The sequence below is a fragment of the Hydra vulgaris genome, chromosome 09 (genome assembly GCF_038396675.1).
Source record: "Hydra vulgaris chromosome 09, alternate assembly HydraT2T_AEP".
Lineage (NCBI taxonomy): Eukaryota > Metazoa > Cnidaria > Hydrozoa > Anthoathecata > Hydridae > Hydra > Hydra vulgaris.
Genome location: NC_088928.1, coordinates 15,981,780 through 16,009,575, shown reverse-complemented (window position 1 = coordinate 16,009,575; position 27,796 = coordinate 15,981,780). Strand labels below are relative to the sequence as shown.

Below are 27,796 nucleotides of genomic sequence, written 5' to 3'. Positions count from 1 at the left end.
TGAATGAAATGTTAACACAATAAATAAATGAAATGTTAACACAAACTTAAAAAAATAATTAATCTAAACAAAATAATCTAGCAAGCATGTGAATATTTATTTGTTAATGTTAGTTATATAAGTTACATTTGTTTAGGTATTGGAAATACAGTGACAACCGGCAATAAAACATTAAAAATTTTTTTTTTACATTTAACTTACTTAGCTTAAATTTAGTTGTTTGTTTTCTAAATGATTGATTTTATGACTTGACAGATGCAACCATTCATTAAGAGCATGTATGCCTAAATTAAGCTAGGCTATATAAAATATTTATTTCTCATGTAATGCTTAGGTTTAACCTGATTGGCTTGAAATTCTAAAACAACTTTTATATATTGTTCAATAAGCAAATTTTATTTTTTTACCAGAATTGTCTATCCTTCAAACCAATAAGGCTTTTATTCCACCTTTTTAGTTTATTTAAAAGTGTGTACAAAGTGCACATTAAAGTTGTTTAAATTACACTAATGTTGATAGCACATCTAAATAACACAAGTGTTTATATTTAAACAACACAAGTGTTTACATTTCAATAACACAAGTGTATACATTTCAATAACACAAATGTATACATAAATTTTACATAAAATTGCTGGTAAAAAAATTAACTATTGCTTGTTGTTTTTTTTTTCTTGCAATATTTAAAGTTTTTCAAGAATAAAAAAAAATTGTTATTTGCAAAACTGTTAATACATATTCAAGAAATAAAAAAAAATTATTTTTATTCATTTAGTTATATAGAAAACATAATTGAGTCAAATGTCAAAAAAATAAACAAATATTTTTACTTTTTAAAAAAGCAGAAGTTAAAGTAAACATTTGATAGTATTATTACATAACACTTCTCCACTGTTTTGAGTTAACATTTCTACATTGTTTTGAGTTAACTATTTAATTAAACTATTTGGCGGCAATTTAGTAAATTGCGATAATGTCAATAAATATAAAAAGCAAATAAAAAGAATTTTATGACATCAAAAACTATTGCGTAATAATAAATGTTACGCAATAATAACAAATTATTGCATAACAGAGTTTTTGTTATTTAATTATGTTATTTAATTTTTATTCATCACAAGACTTAATATATATTTAAGTGTGAGTATTAGAAGTCGTAAAAATAATCAGGCACTTTTTTAATATTTTCATTCCATTTTTTTCCATCACATATATTACATGTATATTTTTACAGATATTTACTGTGAGAAATTTTTTTGAAGAAATTTTTAAGGAACTTTAGTTAATCATAGATGTTTCAGGGAAAGTGGGCATTATGGGCATAAATATCAAAATTTTAAAAATTCACAAGAGTATTTTTTTGTATGTACACTTTTATCTATCTTTTATTAGTATTAAAAGTTGTTATAATATTTTGAATGATTTGGGATCACTTTTCTATTTTTTCACAATTTTTGGGATCAATTTTCACTGTTTTTCAATATTTTGCAGATTCTTTCTAGACAGATAATCAGACTTATATCAGGTAAGCTGTTAAATCTTTTATTGCGTGCATCTATTTGTCAATAAATATATTTTTATTTGTATTATATTATTATGTCATCAATTTTTAATGTTAACAGCTACGTTTTCAAGTGAGAGGGAAATTTTGAAACTATAAATTGGAGAGAAAAATAGTTGGGAAGATGAATTTAAGAATTTGAAAATTATATTAAGAAAATTATAATGAAAAAATAAATTTTTGACAATCTTCAATCGCGACCTTCTCAATTCTATTGTTGGTTTTGGCGAAGAGGTATGGCTCCTTTTTTCCGAGAATAATGGTGGGAAGCATATTAATTCCATTTTAAAGTTGTCAATTCTAAATCATCTAGATCTGTGTATAATGTTCATTTATTTTATATGTTTTAGGGTTTAGATTGTCATGAAAGTATTGTCTTTATTCTTGGGAATTATGACATATAAAGCATTCATTAGTCAAATCTTAAACTAAATGGTAAAAAAAAAAGTTGTTCTTGGTTGGAGGTTTTTATTTCATCTATGATGTTCTAGGACATCAAGGTTTAACAGAGATGACTTTCCTACTTCTACAGACCTAGTTCAGTTAAAATTTCTGAAAAGCTATGTCTGTCTTACAATCTATCGCTAAGGCGCTAACAATGCAAACTTGTGTGAAGATAGACATAGGAACTTAAGAACTCTAGGTAAGTTTCATAATTCAATTATTGCTTCTGTAATTTCTCCAATAACAACTTTAGAGAATGTAGTACCTTCCCTTTTCCAAGGCAGAGAAAGCCACTACAGTTGAGGTTTCTTTAGTTGTGGCTACAACCCTCTCTCAATTCTATAACTCCGAAACACAAACCTTAATGAACAAGGCTGCTGCGCAGACAAACAAGTTGTGTGGTACTATCAAGGAGGTGGTGGAGATCGAACTTGGAAATTCTTGCTTATGAAGCTACCACTACAACACTAATGTATGACCTCGTGATTTGCATATTATGTTTAAAAACTTTAATCACAACACCACTAACACATATTTCCTGATTTCCATATTATATTAGAAAACTAAAGTAATGTAAGAATTTAGATTCTCAGACTAATTTATTGTTATCTAATAGTGAAAATGTGAGATTGAGTGAAATGTGGGCTGCTAAAAAGGTTATATATATTCTAATAAAGCAAAAGCTATGTATTTAATAGGTAAATTATTTGTAAACATCGAAAATCTTCAAGCAGGATGATTAGCAAGTAAAATAATTATTTTGAAATTAGAACACACATCCCAAAACTCTTCCAATGAAAAAAAAAGCTGTAGAAGGCGACTGTTCACTGCTCATGTGTGACCATTCGGCGAATTTCATATAGGTCAGAAAGTTTATAAATAATTAGAGCACACATCCCAAAACTCCTCCAATGAAAAAAAAGCTGTAAATAACAAAGAATCTGTGCAAGCATCAGCTTACAAAATACTGATTGGGGGAAGTGTGGTTTCATCAATAAATTGAAATTATTGGTGATTCTAAAAAGAATGTATTGTGGTATAGAAGACTATAATTGTCTAGTATGTAAGGTTGAAGCAAACTTTTATATTTATATTTCTCAAAAAATTGCTCGAAAAGAGTACAAAAAAATTCTTGAAAAGAGTTCTAATTGATTGCAGATAGTGTGAGGATGATGGAAAAAAACAAAAACTTAGGATTTTATGAGAAGGCTCTTCTTGAGGTTTTTTATAAAATGAAGGTTTAGCCACAAGTTTACCATAATACATATACATTATTTGTGGGTAATCATTGCAAAACAGTCTTAAGAAACCACTATAAACTTTGTAGTGTTATAGATGATTGAGCAATTAAGAATTTTTATGCGTATTTATTATTTTTAAGTTGCAACTGATTCTAATTACTGATGCTGAAATGAGTGAGCTTTTTAGTTACAAATTTATTTTTATACTTGCTTTCTAAAGGAAAGTATATCTGGAAGAATGCATGAGCTTTTTTTTAATGTAACACTTTTGTTAAGCAACATAAAATAATTGAGTTGTTGAGTGAAGAGGGAGAATGCTTGCACCATAATATAACACCATAATATAAGGAATTTAGAGAAAAACTAATTGCATCCAGTTAGGGATCAGGAGATAAGCTGCGTCTTGTTCTAAAACAGTGCGAATCGCAAAACAAAGCTGATAGAAAACTTCTAGCTGCCAAAGTTAGAAAGTATGTTATGTGTTCTGAGCAAAGTGAAAACCCATTTTATAGAAAAGATCTTTGTCTTATTTGAGGTCATCAGATTTAATTTCAATATAAAAAAATTTAAAAAAATAGAATTTTTAAACTAATACAATAAAAGATTTATAAATGAATTTATAAGTTTCTACTGTTATTATTGTATGCTTGTGTAAGATGAGTTTTGTTATGAAGGTTTTTTTATTAGATATTTCCTCATTATTTATAATTTTTTTAAATTTCAGATGCTAATTTGATTATTGGCTTAAGAATTAGTTGATTCTAATTTACCTCAAAGTTAGAGAGGATTGCATTTTGTTGCTGTTAAATCTTGAAGTAAATAGAAAATTTTTTGATTTAATTTTTTAAAAATTTAGTTGATTAATCTTGAAAAAAAAATTATTTTCAATAAACATTTTAATAAATTTCTAACAAATTTTTTTTTTTGCCGTAAAAAGAAATAACCAATACATTATTGTAAAAACATACAAAAAAAATTTTCATTTAACTTTTTTTAATTTTAAAACAACTGTCAGACAAACAGGCATAAGACAAGATAAATTGCTAGAGAACAAAGAGAATGGCATTGGGTGCACATTAAACCACAAGATTCATAACACCAACAACAAATAACAATTTTTGTGTATGTTTGGTTTGAATATAAATAATAATTATCACTAATGTTTTTTAATTATATTTTATATTTATATTAAAAAAACTTTTATACATAAAGAATTTTGAATAATGAAAAAAAATTACCATGCTGAGCAACAGCAGAAGATATATTTTCACTGAGAACTTTATAAACATTGACCATATCCAAGTATATTCTACCCAATTGAATGACAAATGGATGACCAATAGAGCGACAAGCACTAACATTTGTTTTTAAAATGTTCATTAACTGCTTCACAGTTTCAGGATCACGAAGGATGTTGATGTCTTTACTTGCAGATTGAATTATACCGTCCCAAATTTGATTAGGTAAAAACATGCATTTTTCTATTAGACGTTCTGTGACAACTTGATCCTTAAATACAAATGTTTTTAAAAATTAAATTTTTAAATTACTATCAAAATCAACTAATTAACAATTAAGATGTAAAAAAAAAAAAAAAAAGAAGATAATAAAAAGAAAATTCTAACTACTACTACTACTACTACTACTACTACTACTACTACTACTACTACTACTACTACTACTACTACTACTACTACTACTACTACTACTACTACTACTACTACTACTACTACTACCACTCTATATATATAAACAACAATATATATATATATATATATATATATATATATATATATATATATATTGTTGTTTGATTATGTTTTAATAATAAAAAATAGTAATGATTATGTAATAATAATCAATTTTTTTCGATTTGAGAGTGATCAATACAAAGTGAAATAATCATAAAATGTATCAAAAAATAAATAAATAAAAGTATAGTAAGAACAATTTTTATTATAACTACAATTAAAAACATCTAATCATCAATAAATTAAAACAAGATATAAGCAATATTCGAAAATCTAATCTAACTTATACGTATGCTGATAAAACAACTAATCTTTACAATTTATCTAAAAATGATTATAACCACTTGTTAAGAAATGCCATCACTTCAAATTACAAATTATCTAACTCAAACATAATAAATAAAGTAAACTTAGAAGGTAAACATTTTTTGAAAAATCATGAAGTTTTCGATAAAATTGCCATTAATCTTCCAATTGTTTTATCACTTTAAAAGACCATAAAGATAATTTTGAAAACAATCCGACTGTCTGTTTATTGAATCCTGCTGAAAACGAGGTTGGTAGAATTAGTAAAGATATTCTTTCTAAAATTAATACAGACCTAAGAATTATATTACAATTAAATCAATGGAAAAAGACTCAAAATGTTATTTATTGGTTTAAGGCCATAAAAGATAAACACTTTTATAAATTTTTAGTTTTTGATATTATTGACTTCTACTCTTCTATCAGTGAAACACTTCTTAAAAACTCTATCAATTTCGCGAAGCAACACCTAACATTAAATAAAGAGAATATATCACTAATTTTTCATGCAAGAAAGTCTTTGCTTTTTAACAATGATCAAGTTTGGTTTAAAGCAATCAAGTGGTTTATTTGATGTTTCTATGGGAGCATTCGACGATGCAGAGGTTTGTATGCTGGTAGAAATATTTCTACTTTTTCAAATTTCAAAATTTTATAACAAGTTTGAGGTTGGTTTATACCCTGACGATGGCTTCGCAGTTTTTAGTAATAAAAGCAGCCCTCAAATGAAAAAAATAAAAAAGCATATTGCCGAAATATTTAAATGCAATGGCTTACGGATTTCTATACAATGCAACATGAAAATTGTCAACTACTTCGACGTAACTTTAAATCTTAGTGACTGCACTTTTAAACCTTATTTCAAACAATAGTTAAGTGGAATATTCTTAGGGGATGTAAAGCATATAATCCAACATGCAAATCTTGCAAATTATGTCTCACCTAAAAATATGAAATTCTATATTATAAAAATACTAATTTATTGAATAAAAGGAGTGAGATTGTGTAGACAAAGAAACAGTGAAGTGTAGACATAGAAACAGATTCCCTCTTTCCCAATATGACACTGGCGATTAAAAAAGATGTTTTTCCATATTATTATTATTAATACTATTATTATTATTATTATTTGACGTCAGAACTCATTCCATTGTTTTTTTTGAATTTTGTAACGGTTTTTTAATTGTATTTTTAAGCGAATTTTTCTTGATTTAAATATATGGCTGATGAGTGCCGCAAATGGCATGAAACTTTAAGTACCATAAAAAAGTTGTTATTTTATATATATATATATATATATATATATATATATATATATATATATATATATATATATATATATATACATATATATATATATATATACATATATATATATATATATAGATATATATATACATATATATATATATATATATCTATATATATATATATATATATATAACAATTGAGAAAAAAGTTAAAATTATTTAACAATATGTGAAAAAAGATATCTTATAATGATTCAACTATTTTTTCTGGAATATTTCTATTGACTGAAAAAAATTTCCTTAACTTTAAGCTTGAATTTATTGGAGGCAAAATTCAATATTGAAAAACAGTGTGAGTTTTTGTCTCTCCTGTAGTGTTCAACTATTTGTGTTTTGAGGTGGCGAGAAGCAATATACAAATTTATTTACAACGAAAGATTTGAAATCTACAGGATCCTTTGGTGAAAATATATTAGAAATTTTGAAAGAGGTAAAAACTAAATTAAATGTTATAGATTTACAATGTTTTTTAATGATAAATTTTAAACTCTTGGTTTCTATAGATATATTACCAACATAAGAAAGTGTAAAGTAGTTTTTCATGACTTCTTGGTTTTTGTATTCATATTGATTAGTAGAAATAGATTTTTTGGTAATTTTTTTCTGGAGTTTAGGCTTAGTGCGAATAACAGGTTCAATGACGGCAGAAAAGGTAAGACCTAAAATTGAACTAAATAAATTTCATTATTGGTCAATCATAAAAAAAGTATACAAATTAAAATTAATATTTAGACAATCACCTACCAAAAACAACATCTTACAAAAATATATCGAGGCTGATTATGAAAATCAACTGTCTTTAATAATGGATTGCAAGACACGGTGGAGCAGCCTTCTCTTAATACTTAAATGACTTTAAAAAGTAAAAATTGTTTACAAAAAATCATTAATTGATATTTACCAAGTCCAAGATAATTCTATAGCTCTGTCACATGATAAAATGACAATATTATCAGGGATTACTACAACTTTAGCTCCCATTAAAGTAGCGGTTGTTAAATTTTAAAGCAATGTTGGCTGTAAAAAGCAACCTTTTTCCAGCCAACCAGTTAGACATGATAAATTGTTATCAAAAATTCAAAAGGAAATGACACTATTTGAAAATGGTGGTTCACATGGCAATTTAACTTGTTTCTCCGCGCAGTGGCCTTGTTCGTCAAGGTTCGTGTTTCGGAGTTTTAGAGTTGAGAGAGGGTTATAACTACAATTAAGTAGCCTCCTCATCTGTAGTGGCCTTCTGGGCCTTGGGGAGGTGAAACAACAACAACAACAACAAAAAAAAAAAAATTGTTTAGAAAGAGCTTATTCATTTCTAATACTGTGAAACCGAATAATGTCAGGGCTGAGCAGGAATTTTCTTTTACTGGACTGTTCAATAAATAAATTTGTAACCATTTGGGCATTCGAAACTTTGGACGCATTTTGGTTCCTTAAGTTGCATTTCAAAGTACATAAAACATAATACATTTCAATATTATTGCATTTTTTGCTATTGTCTTAATTAATAAAAAAAATTTTAATTTATATTTTATTACCTATATATATTTTATTATTAGAATATTGGTATATAAAGTTAAATAAGTTTTTTAAACCTAACTAAAGATGACTATAAAATAGTCGAAACATGTTTTGTTATTTTATTTGTTAAATAATATGGTTTTTATTAAAAAATTGGAAAAAATTTGTCTTATTTCTCAATTTTATATATATATATATATATATATATATATATATATATATATATATATATATATATATATATATATATATATATATATATATACATATACATACATAATAAAATATGAATAGAAAAAAAATTTTTTTCTTTTGTTAATTCACCTCCGAGAAGGCCACTACAGATGAGAAGGCTACTTATTTGTGGTGTAACCCTCTCTCAACTCTATAACTCTGAAACACAAACCTTGACGAACAAGACCGCTGCGTGGAGAAACGAATTGAGCGCGGTACTACCAGGGACATGGTGGGGATCGAACTTGGAACCTCTCGCTTATGAAGCGAGCGCTCTACCACTACCCCACTACCGCATTTGACATAAACTGACATAATGACATAAACTTTTGAAAAACACAAATATTTTGTTGATAATCTATTGTCATTAGTGTCATCAGGTATAATAAAGTCTATTGTAATCAAGTATAATAAATAAAAATGCTACAAAGAACGGTGTTTGTATGCAGTTATATGTAAGTCTATATATTATTGAACTCTACTTGCACATATTTAAACATAATTTTAAAAGTAATTCTTACAGTTTGAGAGCTTATCATGAATCCAACAGCCTCATAAAAGGTGTGAACTTGTTGTGGTTGTAAGTCGCATACAATTGAACTAATATTATTAAGAATCTCCTCAATAAATGGCATAACTTCACCTTGATTTACCTATAAAACACATTGAACTTTAATTTTAAAAGTCAGCATTTGTGACAATTAAATCTACATGGTGACTTTTAAACAATTTGTTTAGTGCGACAAATTTCATGTCATAAAAAGATGACATATCGATTTAAGTGACTGTTAAAAAAGAGTGTTGTCTTTAAACCAGTTCAACACTAAAATCTTTATTAACAAACATACTTAAACATTGACAATGAAAATCTTTAGATATTCACCTCTATCACTTGTCCATCAATAATGATTCAAAATTAATCATTTTTTTACTTAAACATATTGTTTTTTTCAAACTGAGATGACCCCAAAAAATTAAACATTTTGCATTAAGTGTAACATAAGGTATAAAAAATTTATTCAAATTTTGTAAAGCAAACATAATACTTTAAAATTTTACCTGAACAAAATGCCTTCTACATTTCTGGGCAATTTTTATAAATGTATCACAAGCCATATCTTGAACACCATCGTGAGTTTCTAAAATTATTTATATTGGAGCATTTTTTAAAACTATAGAACTATGTAATAGGTTTGTAAATAAACATTTCTGAAATATTCTATTAGTTATAAAAGAAAAGTAAAAAAATATTTTTGGATGAGTTCTTAAGGTTCCTTTCAGACAAAAATTTTGATGGGTTCTATTAGTGTTAAAAGTTTTTTTTTCTTACAACAATGTCAACTGGGGACATAAAATATGCAGAAGTATATGCTGATTTTGAAAATATTCTTGATTTGTCATTCAAAATTTAAACTATAAAAAATCGATTTTTTTCCCTGTTAAAAACCCCCTATTTTCTACATAATTTGCAAAAAAGCAACAATTATAGGTATATTTTTGCAATTATTTTCTTCAACAAAAAATTTTAATAAAATAAATATTTTCAAAACTAGCATTTTATTCTGCATCTTTTGAGTACCAGATTGACATAGTTTAGAGAAAAAAACTTCACTTATATTAGAATTCGTCATCAATTTTGATTCCTAATTCCATGATTCATAAATCCTAAAAAACTCATTTAAACAAAATAAATAAATAACAAAAGTGAAATTACTTTTTTACTAAACGAAAAAAGGATTTGCAACACTAGCAAATCTAATTTCAAAAAATTTAAAATCGCTCCACCCTACTATGTAATCTTTTTATATGATTACTTAATACAAAATTACAGATTATATTAAATTAATTTTAACATTTATTATTAAGTCTCATATAAGTAAATTTATATTTTTATGGATATATCACAATTTTCAATAAATCAATATACAGAAGTAAAAAGTATAGACAAGTTATAATTAAAAAAGATGCAAAAAAATATTGACTCTAGGGATAAAGGGGTGAGGTTGAGACATTTAAACAATATTTAATATTTTTAGAAACTGCATCATTAAACATACCATGCATAAACTCAAACAGTTTATTTACAACTGTTTTCAGAAATTTCCAATGTGCCCTACAAATACATATAAAGAAATATAAAATAATTAAATTTAAACGTGGATATTTGTTTTAGGCAAACAAACTTGCAAATGCTGCACCTTAGGAATCTCGGATATTGACCAACAATATACATTATGTTCGATGCAATAATAGCTTTGTTATCTTTTCCACGTTTCACCTCACACAAACCAAGTAAATCCTGGAAAATATGAAAATAAAATGAAAAAAATATATACATATACAGCCCTTGGAACTAGGGTTTGCATTCCGCAATGTCGACCTAAAAGTGTTTGAGGTCCGCAAAAAAATGCCAACCTCGTTTCTATGTTTTATGATAAAACCTTTGTGTCAATTTTTTTTTGCCAACCTTTAACAGAATAAGGTCGGCAAAATATTGCTAAGCTCATTTTTGCTAATTCTGAGGGCTGTATATATAAATAAAATAACTATATATATATATATATATATATATATATATATATATATATATATATATAAAGCCTTGTTATGAGATTTTGTTGCATAATTTATTATTATAAAAAAATTATAAATAAAATTTAATTGATTAAAAAAAAATTCTTTATTTTAAAATCTTATACTTATTTAAACTTATTTTTTTTTCTCTTTGAAACATTCGCTTTATGGTTATTTTTTTTTAAATGAGGGGACACTTGTTTATGGTTGATTTTCTTAAAGGGATATAAATGTACTTACAACAACATAATTAGATTGTGTTTTCCCCTTTATAAAAAAACATTTGCGCTACCTAAAGTATTTTAGTAACTGGCTTTTGACAAAATAAAAATTGTAATTAAACAAAGATTACCGCTTTTCGGCTTTGTTTTTTTTTTTATATTTCCATTAAAATATTTTATTTTTATGAACCATGAAACCTAATATATTTTAACTATTTCTTACTAAATCCAAAAAGAAAAATAGTATTTTAGGTTTTAAGATGTTATTCGCAGAACTTGCTTTTAACAAATATCAGTATAATTTTGAAATTTACATATCTTATATTTATAGCACAAGTATTAGTCTTGTTTTTAAAATAAACTAAATATAAGTTGGGTTCTTAAAGAGTTTATTAATTGATTGCGTAATTTTAATTGGTTATAAAAGTTTGGTTTGTTTTATAAAAAAATAATGAAATTTTTCTACATAAAATTTAACAGCAAATGGAAAACCCAAACATAACATTTATAACTCGAGTTTGAAAGAACTTTTTTTGTATTAATGTCATTAAATTAAAAAGCGCATTAATCAGACCAGTATATTTTTTTTAAATCATAGAGTTGAAACATACCTTCGAGTAAAAAAAAATTGGGGTTAAAAATTATAGTTTTTCGCTAATATTTCGATAAATAATTTGTTCTGGAAAGTTTGATTAGCATGAAACTTATTTTTCTAGGATTTTTATGACATGATCACAACTTATTTTGGCACTTAGGGATCATATAACAGTCAACTTATCAACCTTTTTTTTTACATTTTGGCTTAATTCAAAAAATTAATGATTAAGAAAAAACTTTTGTTAAAAAAAACTGAAATTGATATAAAGTTATATGTAACATGAGCATTTTAAAGTACCTTGAATTAAATTTATTAAACTTTTTTTACTTTGACATAGTTTAGAAATTTTATCAGTAAAAAAAATTGTAAAGTGGAGCGTTTTAAAATTTTTAAAAGAATTTTAATTAAATTTAATAAAATAAATTACTAAAACTATGATTAATAATAAATTTAATTTAAGTTTAATAAAATAAATTTAAAAAAAAAAAAAACGGAAAATAGAAAAATGTTTATTTATATAAAAAGTTTATTTTATCTGTTTTTTTATCTAATAAAAAAAATATTCCACAAATGTTTTTACAACAATTACAGCTTAATGTTTTCCGCATAAACTGTTCCAAATGACTGTTAAAATAAACTTATCGAAAAAAGTTTTTGTGTAACGTAAATAGCGAAACGCATACGTAAATCGTGAATACATACATTAAATTCAAATAGTATAATGTTTCTTAACAAGGCTCGATATATATATATATATATATATATATATATATATATATATATATATATATATATATATATATATATATATATATATGTATGCTACAAGGTTTAAATGAAATCAATACACACAATTTCTAAACTTTAAAGCTTTGATTCTAATATAAAATATTAGAACATTAAAGCTTATGTTTCATTTTATATATAACAACTTGTTTATTTAGATAGGATAGTTAAAGTATTTAATTTAGGTTGCAATCTCAAAATCAAATAATAGATTTAATACAAAATTACAAAAAGAAGAAACAAAATAAAATAACAATATATGCTAAATAAAAAATTAGCATATGAGAGGTGCAGTTTAAAATTTTCAAAATTTATGAAATTAATACTCTTGAGAATAACAAAATCAACTGGCAAGTTATTCCAAATGTTTATAACTTTAAACATTGAGTAGCCAATTTATTTTGCATAACTTAAATTTATCACATAAGTATAAATAAAGTTGTTAATGAAAAAAAAAAATGACTAAGCAAAACTTAGAATTTGATAACATAACTAAATTTTTGTTTAATTTACTTAAAAATTTATAAATTTATAATCAATAAAATAATTGATGAAGAAATATTTACCTTGATGACCATTACTAAAAATCTTTTTTCATCTTCTTCATGCATTGCACCACTTATAGAACCTATTGCCCAACATAACTATGATAAAAAAAAAAAAATCAATACCTATTTTTTTATAAAATCACTCTGAAATTCAAAACCAACCCTTTGTTAACAGAAAATTAAAAAATAAGTGTGTGTGTGTGCGTGTGTGTGTGTGCGCGCGGTGTGTGTGATAAATAATTGTGGTGCATAAATGAGGAAAAAATTTTATTAAAAAAATTTCTAAAATAATATAAAAACTACAAAAGTATCATGTTCAATAGTTTTTTTAGTATTTAATATTTTATTTATTCTAGTTTTAAAACGAAAACTTTATATTTTATAAAATATTTGTTGTTGTTTTTTATATACATTTTTCAGAGATCTGACGTCATATAAAATAATCTTCAATCAGAAAACTAATTAATATAATTAAGAACTGAAACAAATCAAAAACCAAAAAAAATTAAAAAGCAGTGAAAATAAATGTTTCTTAATCTCAAACTGCCCATAAATTCAATGCGATAGTCACTTGCCAGCACTATAAGATTAAACTGTAGTCGGTACAAATTTATTAGATAAAACTAAAATAAAATTGGATTATTTAAAGAAGAACACTTTCCATGACAAACTAATAGTCTGATAAATACAAGACTGAATAGTCTGACAAAATTAATTTTAAAGACAAAGTTGAATTATTTGCTATGAACTTTTCATCAATATCATCTCTTGATTCCACTAGTTGTGTTCTACCTGATATAGCCAACAAACAGGTCGATCCATTGCTTGACATTCGTATCACTCCAGCGTCTGTGTCTAAAGTGATTTTCTGCCTAGACACTTCTACAGCTTGTGGTCCAGACAACATACCTGTCATAGTCTTGCAGAAGTATTCTCTAGAGCTGTCAACAATACTTTCAAAACAATTCAACAAGTGCTTATCAGAGTCTTGTTTTCCAGCCTGCTGGAAAGCGGCATTTGTTATCCATATTTTCAAAAATTCTGCAGAGCGATCTGATTTGTCTAACTACCGTCCCATTAGTCTTCTTCCTATCATAAGCAAGGTTTTTGAGTCTTTAATTAACAAACACTTAACCTCTCATCTTGAATCTAATAACTTACTTTCTGATCATCAATATGGATTTCGATCTTCTTGTTCTACAACTGATTTGCTGACAGTAATAACCAAAAGGTTTTATCATTCATTAGATAAAGGTGAAGAGGTTAAGGCCATCGCTCTTGACATTTTAAAAACTTTTGATAAAGTTTGGCATACTGGTCTTCTCCTTAAGCTTTCTTCTTACGGTGTATCTGGTGACATCTTTAAGATTATTGAATCCTTTCTTTCCAATCGTAGTATAAAAGTTGTCCTCGATGGACAGCACTCTTCTTCATTTTCTGTAACTTCAGGGGTTCCTTAAGGTTCAATCCTTGGCCCTATACTCTTTTTAATTTACATTAACGATCTTCCAGATATTTTGACATCTAAGGTGGCATTGTTTGCTGATGGTACTACCATTTATTCTTGTCGTGATAAAAAAGCCAACTCTCTCTGATTGCTTGGAGGGGGCGTTTGAGCTCATCTACCCTTCATCTTCTAGAATTAGCTCTTACTTCCGATCTTTCTTGGAAACCATACATCAAATCCGTTGCAAAATTAGCATCTGCTAAGGTTGCATCTTTTTATTGAGCTAGACACTTTCTTATTCTGGATTCTATTCTCTATCTTTATAAATTTCAAATCCGTCATTGTATGGAATACTGTTGCCATATTTGGGGTGGATCTTCTAATGATGCACTTCCTCTTTTAAACAAGGTGCAAAAACGCATTGTAAACATAGCTGGACCTGCTCTAGTAGCCAACCTCTAACCATTAACACAGCGTCATAATGTTGCTTCTCTTTTATTTTTTTACAAATACTATGCTCCAAAGAGCTAGCGTCTCTTGTGCCATCTACTAAAATTCATTCTTGTATTACTTGTCATTCAATTGAGTGTCATCCTTTTTCTGTGACTGTTCCTAAACGCTCCAAAAACTCTTATTCGTCTAGTTTTTTTCCTTAAACATCAGTCCTTTGGAATTCGCTTCCTTCATCTTGTCAATCGTTATCTTGCTCTACAATCTTTATCTTTTCTCTTCCAGTAACTTCGAACTCTAATAGTGGTTGCTTGCAGCCTTGTTGGAAAAGAAGATGTTAAAAAAAAAAAAAAAAAAACATATAGTAAGAGCTGAAGAACTGCTTATAGAAAAAGCATTTACCTATAAGTCGACTAGGCTATGGTCAAGGGCTCCACAATTTTAGGGGTCAAAAAATGGATTCAAAAAATGTTATGATTTGTTTGGGTTTTTAGCTACATAACAATTACCCAAACAAATTAGCGTTTTGTATTATTGTACTACTTAAAACAAATTTTTTTATAAAACAAATTTTGGTTCTTTAAACTTATTATTATTATTTAATTTAAATTGATGTTAAGTGGCTTTTTTCTTGTATACAATTCTTTCCACACAGTTGATTTTGATTTCAGGGAAAAAAATAAAATACACACACAAACATATTTATATAAAGGGCTGATGAGGGTCAGCAGCTAAAAAGGAAAACTCCTATGTAAAACTGATTAAAAAAACCTTAACTTAATTGTGGGTAAAGAAAGGAGCTATAAGCTTATAAACTTTTGATGGTAACCTTCTTAGAGGGTAGCATAGCAATTAAAATGCACAAACGTAATCTGCAAAACAGGTGAACTGAGAAATAATACAAAAAATAACTTTTACACCGGACAACTGATTATCATAGCAACAACTCAAATAAGAAATAAAAACTGTAGTCTTGTTGCTTTATATATATAACTGTTTGTTATATATATACAGCAACAAGACTACAACAACAAGACTACAACAACCTTATCTATTGATTTTGCAAAAGTTGATATCAATATCTCAACAGTATAATGCCAATTGTAAAGTTAAAATCAAAACATCAATTTGATTAGTAATTTGTTAACAATACTATACTTTATATACATATACAAATACAAAAGAAACCCTATTCCAATGACCTTTTCTACAGTCAGAGGGATGGGAGGGAGTTTGCTAGAAAAAATTTATAATTGAAATTCCTAATTTTATTTTTAATTTGAAACACCAACCTTGATAAAAAAGCCACTTTATGGAGAAACAAGTTGAGTATGATACTAAAAAATCTAATTAGGGTTTGGGGTTTGATCTTAACAAGTCTGCAGTGTTAAAACAGGTTTTTCAAAGCTATACAAAAAACTATTTCACCTATTGGGTTGAGATTTAAATTATTGAGACAAGATATTTACCAAGGTAGGATAATACTTACTGTATTAAGATTCTTCCATGACCATTCAGTTCCATTTACTTGGTTTTGCAACTTTTCTGTCATAATATGTTCTGTATCTTGATAGTCCAGATGAGTCAAATAAACTAAAATTGAAAATATAATCTAATAAAAATGAATTTCTGATTATTTTGAGGTAGAACAATATGTAAAGCTTTTTGTAACTTTATTTTTTATAGTTACTAAAGTATGTTATAAAATTTAATTGTTACATTATATATAGTTCGTACTAGGGATTGTAATTCCGGTTTACCGGTAAATAGTTAAACTTTGCTCTGGTAAATTTACCAGTACATTACAATAAGTTTTTTGTATCTCAACTACTATTTATATTATTTGCGAGTTATATTTTGTTATATAGAAAACATGAAATATTTCAATTGAGTTCTAAATAAAGTATACTAGAAATATGGTAATTAAAAGCTAAATAAGGTGGGAATACAAAACTTTAATTGAGTTTTGAGGGTGGAGATGAAATACTCAAATTGAATGACGGATAGAGTGAACATGAAATAATTGGTCAGAAATATGTGAATAAATTGGATTTACTTTCAAATGACAACATCATTACTATTCAAACAAATAACTATTTTTCTATGAAGGAAAAATCTCATATTCTTAATTAACAAAAAATAGACACGACTCAGGAAAAATCAGTTTAAGAAAAATAGACATGACTTAAGGAATGTCAGTTGTAGAAAAACAGACGTAAATCAGGGAATGTCAGTTTTTGAAAAAAGAACACTTAAAGTACTTTTGATAAGAAAATATACATTCAAGAAGAAACTAAATTCAAATAGCTTTTGATTATTTGATGATCATTTGTCTAACAAGCATTGAATCTGAAAGAGTATTTTCAAGAGCTGGGTCGATGTGTACTAAAATTAGATCTTGATTAGGTATAAGATATTCGATAATGTAGTCTTCTTATGAAGTCGTTAAAAAAAAAAAAAGTATTTAATAAAAAGGGTAATGCTTCACTGCATTTGTATTACCTTATTTATACACAAAAATTTATCATTAATTTATTAGTATACCAGTATTTCAACTTTTATTTCGTAAATTGTTGGTAAATGAAAAAGTCAGTAAATTTTCAAACCCTATTTATTTATTTACTTTTTAATATTATTAGTAAAGAAATTTACTTACACTTTTTTATTTACACTATAAGTTTTTTTTTATGTAAGAACTGTAACTAATATATAATTATACTATATAATATCTAATTTTTTATTTTTTTTTAAACTTAAGAACAAAAATTAATACACAAAGTTTCACCATTATTTACCAAGTGTTTCTCTCATATTTTTGTAATTATCAATAGTATCTGTATCTTTCATGAACTCTCTTACAACTTCACCATGTTCATTCTCTACCACCAATACTTCTTCAGGCTTAGCCATTCGTGAGACCATTATATATCGAATCTAAATTATTAGTTGAATAGTTTAAAAAAATTAAGCTCAAACAAAATTAATCAAAACAAAATCTAATTTAAAAATAATCTGAAAATTAAAATTAAAAAAAAGATTTTAATAAAAATTTAAAAATACCTTGGATAAAATAGGCATGTATATAATCCTTCTTGGAGTCATTCCTGCAGCTGAAGGAGAGCCTAAATGAGGGATTGGAGCAGAGAAAGGGCTTTCTCTATATAACTCTGAAGATATTGAATTCCAATATTCCAGACATATTTTAAATATCTCCATATCTTCTACTTCTGATACAAGAAGCAAATATTGTAAACCCTAAAATTATTTTTTATTAGTAATTTAACAAACATTAAACCAAATCCACAAATTTTTTTACATAGATGTAACTTGCAAATTAATTTAAAACATACTCACAATCTTAAAAAAGATTAAAAGATGTGAATAAATTTATTATTTAAAACTGTCTAGCACAAGGAAGAAAATTAAAAGGTCAAATTGTTTCTTTATGTGTTTGCTATATTAGACACATTTTTCTTCTACTGTTGATTAAATCATGTTTCTTAAAATACATTTTTTTGAGAAAAACTTGTTTATTTTATTTTTTAATCTTATTTTTAATCTATCATTATTATTGGTTGAGCATTTCTTTAGTTCACAAGATCTTCTAATAACAAATTATAAACAATGAGAGAATTCTAATTACTCAACTAAATTGTACTTTACTTACCCAGCAAGTTAAGTGACTCAAATATTTTTCTTACCCAATAAGTTAAGTGACTCAAATGTTTTAATTAACCAGTAAGTTAAGTGACTTAAATATTTTACAGTAATATTTACTACACAATATATAATTTTTTTAAAATAAAACTTTAAAGTAGCACAAATTATCATAAATTAAATAATATTTTGTGAATTAAAAAAAATCTTTATTATTTACTAAGAAGATTTATTTGAATATCTTCTTCAGGGTGCGTAAAAAGTTAGGGGGCCCTTTTTCTATAATGTTTTAAACAAGGTAGACGAACTTTTTACGCACCCTATGCAGTTCTTCAGATTTTACATAATGTAACCACATTTGTAAACAATGTTTGTATTGTTTTGTAGGAAAAATGTCTGAACTCAGACCCGCTATTATTCGTCTATTGAAGCAAGGAAGAAGAGTGAAAGAAATTGTCCAACTTCTAAACATCAAACATCACCAAACTGTATCCAAAGTCATTAAGCGATATCAAGAAACTGGGAGCTATAAAGACAGACAGAGTAGTGGACGTCCTCAGACTACCAACACTTCAGCTAACCGGAATAAGATCTTAGGTCGAATCAAAAGAAACCCATGAACACAGAAGAACTCAACAAGAAAAATGACCAAAGCTGTTGGAATTTTTGAAGGATCAGTCCGAAATATTCTGAAAGGAGCCGGATTAAAAGCCAGAAAACATGTTACAGCTCAAATACTTACAGAAGAGACGAAACGAAATTGTTTGAACCGATGCAGGAAGCTTCTGAAACGTTTTGGTGTTGAGCGACACCGAAAAATTCTGTTTTCTGATGAGAATTGATTCGATGTTGAGCAAGCTCATAACAATCAAAATGACAGAAGTTGATCTAAGGAACCCCTGCCACTCAAAAAAATAATCATTTCCCATCAACAAAGCCACAGCAAGTGATGGTCTGGGCAGGAATCACCTACAATGGTAAAACTCCTCTCTTTTTTGTTCCAGATGGAGTCAAAGTTTGTGGTGGTGAATATCGAGCAATGTTTGAAGAAAAACTTTTTGTCTTGGACCCAGCAGCATTTTGTAGATGAAGAATGGACGTTTCAACAGAACGGTGCACCCTCTCACAAAGCTATACAGATCAAACTTGTCTGGAAGAGAACTTTCCCAATTTTATCAAAGTTGACATCTCGGAGACAGGAGAATGGCCATCAAACTCACCAGACTTGAACCCATTCGACTACTTGCTTTGGAGTATTCTAGAGACCAAAGCTTGCATGAAACCCCATCGATCAATTAAAGAGTTAAAAAAAGACCTGATTAAAGCCTGGAAAGAAATCCCAATGGAAACAATTGCTAAAGCTGTGGATGATTTTCCTAAGAGGTTAAAAAAGTGCATCCAGGAAGAGGGAGGACATTTTGAGAATATGTAAATAACTATGTCTGATGAACTGTGTATATAAACTCATAGCCTGTTTTGCAAATAAAATATACTGTGTTTTGTAAATGAAATACTGTGTTTTGCGAATAGGCCCCAAACTTTTTATGCACCCTGTAAGCTTTTAAGATTTATACTTTTAAAGTTTTTCATCTTGTCTTGATTAATAATATAATTTACTGAATTTAATCTGAACCTTCTACCTTGATGTTTATTTAGGTTTTGAATTTTTTTGACTAAATCACAGGTGGAAATTGAGGGAAATAAATAACTTCAGTGAAAATTTAGAATTTTTTTACAAACATTTTTCATACTTTAGCAATTAAGCTGATTAATTACAACAACACACATAATTTAAAACAAAAATTTCATTTTTATCTACCTCTAACAATGATGTTTTTAACTCAATCTAAAATAAGAACAAAAAACAAAAGCATTAATATTTTACATTATTTCAAAAATTAAACAAATTTGCATAAATAAATGAAACCTAATATAACATACTAATATTTAGTAATAAGTTTAAACATCTAATTAAAGTTTATCATAACTTCCTAGAAAAACAATGTAGTATGTCTACAAGCGTGGTTTTTTGAAGCAAAAAATGTAGCATAGCTTAGCAAAGTTTTGAGCAGCAAATCTCTTGACTATAGCTTTTAGTATAGTATATTTAAACTATAGTAAGCATTTGGTACACAAAGCTGTAAAGAGTAAACCTTAACACTAAATTCACATTCACTTTACTCTGGAAGAACTATATTCACAATACTTAAAAAGAGACTACAATCACAATACTTTAAAAAGGGACTGACTCTATGTGAGCAAACTTTTAATTTTTTAAACTTTTTCTAATTTTTGACATGACGTTTAGCAACAAAAAAAGAACAAACCTTTTTTTCCAATAACACACCATGTTCTTTTAAAAAACAACATAAAAAAAGTGCTAAATTCTGTATAAAGTTTTGCTCATCGTTGCTACCATTTACATAAGCCAACTTTAAATTTGTAGTTAAAGGAAGCATCTAAAAGATAAAAAAAAATTATAAAAGAAGTTTAAAAGAAAACTAAAAACTAACTAGTTTTGAAGTTTGCAAGCAAACTAAATTTGATAGAAAAAATCTAATTTTAATACGGAAATGTTTTAAAATAAAACTTACTTGTTTCAATTGTGATAATGTTAAACTGTACAAAACAGTAAATTGTTCATTGTATTGTGCATTGTTAATAGATCCTAACACAATAAAAAATTGTTCATTGTATTGTGTATTGTTAATAGATCTTAATACAATAAAAAATTGTTTGTTGTATTGTGGATTGTTAATTGATACTAACACACACACACAAAATTTAAATTAGCATTTGCAAACTTGTATATTTGTATTTAAAATTTTACTTGACATTTTATATTTGGACAAAAAAATATTTATAATAAATCATCTTAAGCCAAGAAAGCAGCATGGCAACATAAATAAATATATTATATATAACGCATATAAATATAACTATTGAAATAAAAAAATGTTTAAGATATTAAATCCTCTTATTGAAATGACTAAAAAATACTCATGTTAGTTATAAAAATTACCTATTTCAGTTAAACATTGAAGAGTAACATTGCGAAATACTGGAACATTTAAAAACTAAAAATAAAGATAATTATAAAATCAATAATATAAAAATAATTTTTTAAAATTTACAAAAGTTTGAAAGACATTTGTTTCACTTTAAGTAACTTGACTTTCTACTTTACTGTTAAACAAAGGAAGAAGTAAAATGTTTTGTTTGTTATGCAACATGTTTATCTGAAATTTACACCAGTCTAATATTTATTTAAATAACAATTTTACAAGAATTAAACATAAAAATATCTACAAAACCATAAAATGTTAAAAAATATTTAGTAAAAATATTTATAATTAGTAATCTAAGAAATTAAATATCTAAGATTTAGATGTAAGAGATACAATTAGATCAGCTGGTGAATAAGAAGAGACATCAAAAGCAAAAGTAATGTGTGCTTAGGCTTAGAGAACCATCTCCACTTTTAAAAGCAAGATGTGCATCACTAAAGATTAAAGGAAAGTTATACACCACATCCATCAAGAGATTGTTATGATGTATTGCAGTAAAACATGGACTATGAAGGTTGACAGTGTCTAGAGTCTTGAAAAAAAAAGGAGATGATTAGTTACATGTGTGGTGCAACTCCAATAGTTAAAAAAAAGAGTTGTCAAAAAATAAGAAAGTTAGCATGATTTTAGAAAGATTTTGGTAATAGTGAGTGTATCTAAAAGAAAAATGAGGTGGTTTAGGTTGCTGATGGTTACGATGATGGTGATGATAATGATTATGATAATAATGCCAGCACTTAAATAATGATTGCGCTTGTTTATGAAGTTGAATGCAGCATCAAATTTAGAAAATAGAAGTGAATGTATAAATTAAATAAATATATTAAAGTATAAGAAGAATTACCAATTAGCAACTAAAACAGGCAATCATTGTGCTTTTTTGCAAAAATTGTTGTGACTAAATTCTTTTTGTTAAACCATAATGTTAAAATAGTTCATGCTTTTTTACAAAAATCTGTAACAGTAGTTATATTATCATGAAATTTTAGAAAATTTTTGTCAAATAAAAAAAGATAAAAATTGAAAAGTAATTTTTTCAAAAATATATTTATTTTGGATAATTATAAAATCACTTAATCATAAAACTGTTTAATCTGATTATTCCACTTAACACTGATTATTCCACTAAACACTTTGCATATTTTAAAATTGAATAAAAATAACTTTTATTTATATATTTAAAATTGAATAAAAATTGATATTTGCGAGCAAATTAGTTCAGCAAAATGCATATACTATTGAATGAAGTGTATATACTAAAATATATTTTAAAAAATATATAAAAAGTTTGTAAAACCTAATTTAAGAATGCTATAATTATATAATATAAGAATGTTATAATTTATTCTTAGATAATATAAGTTGGATTGCAGCAAAACTTACAGAATATTAGATTAACTATTCAATTAACTATTTTAAAAACTAAATATACATAACTACATAAACAAATTATATATACATATGTATGTATGTATGTATGTATGTATGTATGTATGTATGTATGTATGTATGTATGTATGTATGTATGTATGTATGTATGTATGTATGTATGTATGTATGTATGTATACATATATATTATACTTACTTTATAAATAAGAGTAGATATGAGCTTAGTTTCAAAGACATATCCAAGAGGTATCCAGTTTAAAAATTTGAGTAACGTCTATGAAAAATTATTATAGTTAACTAAATTCAATAACATTATTAACAATCAATTCAAAAAAAAAGGAAACATTGAGATTTCAGTTTCAAATTATTAAAGTATAAAACAGTATAAAAATTTTTAAATTAATACATAATTAAAAATAAAGTCACCTTTAATGTTGCATCAATAAGTGGAATATTCATAGAATTATCCTAAAATTTACAAAATTATATTCGACATTATGTTTACAATTGAAATACCAATTAAATAGATATGAGCAATAAGTAATAGTTATAAGATGGGAAGATTTTTAAGAAATATTAAAAAAAGATATAAAGAAAAGAGAATATAAAAAGAAGATATAAGTGAGATATCAGCAAATACCAATCAGATCAATAATATCATATATAAAGAAAAGATATAACTCACCATCACATATTCGCACAACTGAAATATAGAAGAGAACTCTTGACACATGCTGAAAAAAAAAATTCTTATAGTGCATATACCATTAAGTACACTACATATTACAGAACAGTTACATGTATTTTACAGAATTTATTTTACAATTTTTAAACAAAATATTATTTATATTTAAAAGAATTAGACAACTAAGTAAATGTTTTCTATACAAGCATTTTATTATACTACAATGATATATCATATAAATTTAAAATCTTGTCATCAATAAAAACATTGCACATGTTATGTTGAAAGTATTTGAAAGTATTGTTTTGAAATACATTATGTCTAAGTACTAAGTACATGTTGCACATGTACTTGCACAACACAATTCTCTTGCGACATAACAACTAAAAGAGCAGATTATTCAAAGTATTAAATTTTATTAAAATTATTCAACTTTTTAATATATAAAAGTTATTGTAATTCACAATCAACTTAACTCATATAGCCTATTTTTACTTCTCTTTGTAGTATAAACATCTTGTCTTCTTCTATTGTGATTAATTTTAAAGCATCTTCGGGAGCATTATCAAATAGTTCTTTAATTTCTCAAGAAAAAGTTTTCTTAATTACTTTGCTGAGTTTCACCTTTATTCTTTTAGCTTTCAGTGTTTCTGTAAGTTTTTCAAGATGTGTTATAACATGTTGCTTCATTAGAATTCTAGCTCTTTTTCAAAAGTCTAAAACCTGATCTGCCACAAACGCTAGTCTTTTAGATGGCAACTTGTACACTGTGATCACAGCTGTAGCTTGACCAATACACCAAACTTTATTTTTACTTCTAGTTTCCATTTATTTTTATTAACTTATCAAAATATTGTCTATTGTATTTTTTAAATGTTTTTTTCATTCTAGACAATGATTTCATTTGTAATTTCAGGATGATGCAATAATTTCAGCAGTAATGCAACACTGATACAACAACTTAACTGGATGATGAAATATTACACTGGGTTGACTGTACTGCTTCAGTACATTTAACCAGATTTTCAGCCATTAATAGCTGCAAAAAGCTAGTGTGAAACAAGAAGAAATTATTTGATTTAAAAAAAAAAAAAAAATTTCTAGCCAAGTCACTACATTATTTTCACAATTCAAAAAAAAAAATTGGCTATAAAATTTTATTTCCTAGTTAACAAGATAACTTTGTTATCCTTAGCTCTATTCTTTACACTTGAATGCGGTAGTGGTGTAGTGGTAAAGCGCTTGCTTCATAAGCGAGAGGTTCCGAGTTTGATCCTCACCACGTCCCTGGTAGTACCGCGCTCAACTTGTTTCTCCGCGCAGCGGCCTTGTTTGTCGAGGTTCGTGTTTTGGAGTTATAGAGTTGAGAGAGGGTTATAACCACTATCAAGTAGCCTCCTCATCTGTAGTAGCCTTCTTGGCCTTGAGGAGGTGAATAACAAAAAAAAAAAAAAAAAACACTATAGATTTTTACAGAAAACATGCTAGAGGTATATACTTTACAGAGGCTTTGACTGTACTAAGTGACTGGCTAAAAATGAGACTATTTTCAAACCTGGCTCCAGCAAAACTATAAGATTTAGCAGGGGTTGATAACCAGGGCTAGAAAAAAAATTATAATACTTTATATATTATAATTTTATGCTTACATTTACTGTTTATTACATACTGGCATATATCTATATATTTTTAATACAAACCCTAATTACTTCCAACAAGATTGCAAGCAACCACAAGTTATGAGTTACTTTAAAATAGAGAGTTACTTTAAAATAGAAAGTTATGAGTTACTTTAAAATAGAAAGTTAAAATACTAGGAAATGGTTAACTGAAGACTTGAAAAGTTGTAGGTTGTATATAAAAGAAAAACATGAAGATGGATAAGAGTTATAAGGTTGTTTTTTTTTGATGTGCAAGAAAAAAACTGGATTAATAAAAGTTTTTATAGCATGAAGGGACAGATACAGTAAAAGGATGCAACTTGTTAAACAAATAGCCAAGCAAGAATGAGTTTTGGTTTATTGTAATAGAGATGATAGCTCATTTGAGCATTGACCATTATGGTATTAGTACAAAAAAGAAATGCAACCTTACAACAATGGAGGGGTGGCTCAAGCTTGGCAGATAAAGCAAGTCTAATTACATTTACAATGTGCTTTTAGACTTTGTCTGGAGTAAAAGGGTTGTTATTCGTCACTATAAGCCACTGCAAGCCTTAGGCTGTTACAGAAGAGAATTCAGATTTAAAATGGGCTGCTTGTTCTTAGTAATTATTGAAATTTTTTTGTCAAGACAAGAGTATAAAGTTGAGTCGTCAGCAAATAGAGCTATTTTAGATTTCATGATGATTGTTGTTGTAGATAAGAAACAATACAGGAGTAAAGATAGAACCTTGTGGTACCCTTAAAGTTACTTGAAATAAAGAAGAGGGTAGGCTTTTAAGAATAACTTTACTACTGCAGTTAGAAAGAAATAATTTAATAACCTCAAAATCTTTATAACAAGAAACTAATAACAGACTGAAGACTAATCGTAGGATTGTTGGAGAGGTAAAAGTGTTTTCTAGAAATTTGAAAAATCGGAACAACTTTTTAAGAGTCTAGCAAAAATTGAAGAAAGTTCTGGAGAACACTTTTTTTAATTAAAAGTATAAGTGCTCGTGACTATATTCTTGCTAGTAATGACTATGACAGTATTATGAGTTATATAAATCAGAAATAAGCTAATTAGTTTCATTTATACATACTTTTTCTTTTAACTGATTATCTTACTCTTTGAATGCACTTTTTTACAGTATAGTTTGTAAAAAATTTGAGGTATAAACTTTGTATGTGGTAAGTGGTATTTTTTTGTTCCCTTTTTAAAAATATCATCACTCTCAAAAGACTACAATCATGTCATAAGATAGAGTATAGGTCTTTAAATTTTTTTATGGTGATTGTCTATATGTAGAACCTCGACATTAAAAAGTTTCATAATTTATTTCAACTGTTTACGCTACTTTCTATGCCAGCAAAGTCAATGTAATTTATCATAATTTTAAAAAAAAGTGATTTTTCAATAGGCTGCTGCATGTGCTAACTTAATTTTTAATGCATAACTTTGATTATTCTAACAAGTGGTGACCCTAAGTACACAAAGGTAACAAAAAAATCCACTTTCTGTAAGTAAGTATTAAACTGTAACACATTAAAGTTCGAAAAAATATTTATGTTGCAATATTTAGCAACTTCAAGGTACAATAACTCAAAAACTGTAAAAAATCAGTCAAAAACAACTGCATTAATGGGTTATTTGGGTGAAAAACTATTACCCACAAAATATCAGGTGATCACCATCTTTATTTAAAAAGTTATGTCAAAAATCGAAAAAAACTGCTGTAAGCTCCTGATACAAATTTTTCAGATTTTGGTCATTTTTAATTCAATCATAACTTTTGAACAAATTGGTCAATCAAGCTGAAATTTTCTGGATTGTATTTTTTTCATAAGATCTGTGTGTGGTCAAAATTTAAAGCAAATCTGAGGTGGTACCCTGGGAGCCTTTAAGTGATTTGATATGGAATAGCCCTAGTCTTCGTACCTCCACTTCCAGCTAACATTGAGGAACTGAAACAGAGAATTTCAGCTGCACTGGAAACTGTTACTGAAGACATGCTACAGCAAGTTTGGCACAAGCTCGAATACCGACTCAACGTTTGCAGAGTCATAGGCGGCGCTCATATTGAACATTTATCAATATCTGTCATAAAACTAACAAATATTTGTACTTTTCATTGTAAATTTAACCAATAAAACTTTTGACCTTCAATATAAAGTGTATTTAGTTTCATTAAGATCCATCAAGTATTTTCTGAGATACAGGTATTTAGAATGGGGTCTACCATTTCGGAACACCCTGTATTTTAAAATTTTTAATTAATGTTTAAGCTGCCAGTTAATATTTACTTTATTTACACTAATAATTTGATATTTACACTTACAATAGTGTAATATTTATTGAAAGTT

The 27,796-nt window shown here is 26.8% G+C and overlaps 1 protein-coding gene across 2 annotated transcripts in view; it reads right to left on the bottom strand.

Moving 5' to 3' along the window:
* LOC100214211 (exportin-1) overlaps nucleotides 1-27,796 on the bottom strand; it is a 63,976-nt gene that overhangs the window by 19,625 nt on the left and 16,555 nt on the right. For both annotated transcript variants that reach the window (XM_065804842.1, XM_065804843.1), the window contains exons 9-24: nucleotides 23,790-23,838; nucleotides 23,531-23,572; nucleotides 23,301-23,378; nucleotides 21,669-21,723; nucleotides 21,241-21,314; nucleotides 20,974-21,105; nucleotides 20,466-20,492; nucleotides 18,050-18,244; nucleotides 17,785-17,923; nucleotides 16,479-16,582; nucleotides 13,111-13,188; nucleotides 10,564-10,664; nucleotides 10,423-10,478; nucleotides 9,425-9,504; nucleotides 8,887-9,018; nucleotides 4,485-4,755 (exon numbers count right to left, since the gene is read on the bottom strand). In XM_065804842.1, coding sequence (XP_065660914.1) covers nucleotides 4,485-4,755; nucleotides 8,887-9,018; nucleotides 9,425-9,504; nucleotides 10,423-10,478; nucleotides 10,564-10,664; nucleotides 13,111-13,188; nucleotides 16,479-16,582; nucleotides 17,785-17,923; nucleotides 18,050-18,244; nucleotides 20,466-20,492; nucleotides 20,974-21,105; nucleotides 21,241-21,314; nucleotides 21,669-21,723; nucleotides 23,301-23,378; nucleotides 23,531-23,572; nucleotides 23,790-23,838 — 1,613 coding nt within the window. The remainder of the gene's footprint in view (nucleotides 1-4,484; nucleotides 4,756-8,886; nucleotides 9,019-9,424; nucleotides 9,505-10,422; nucleotides 10,479-10,563; nucleotides 10,665-13,110; nucleotides 13,189-16,478; nucleotides 16,583-17,784; nucleotides 17,924-18,049; nucleotides 18,245-20,465; nucleotides 20,493-20,973; nucleotides 21,106-21,240; nucleotides 21,315-21,668; nucleotides 21,724-23,300; nucleotides 23,379-23,530; nucleotides 23,573-23,789; nucleotides 23,839-27,796) is intronic.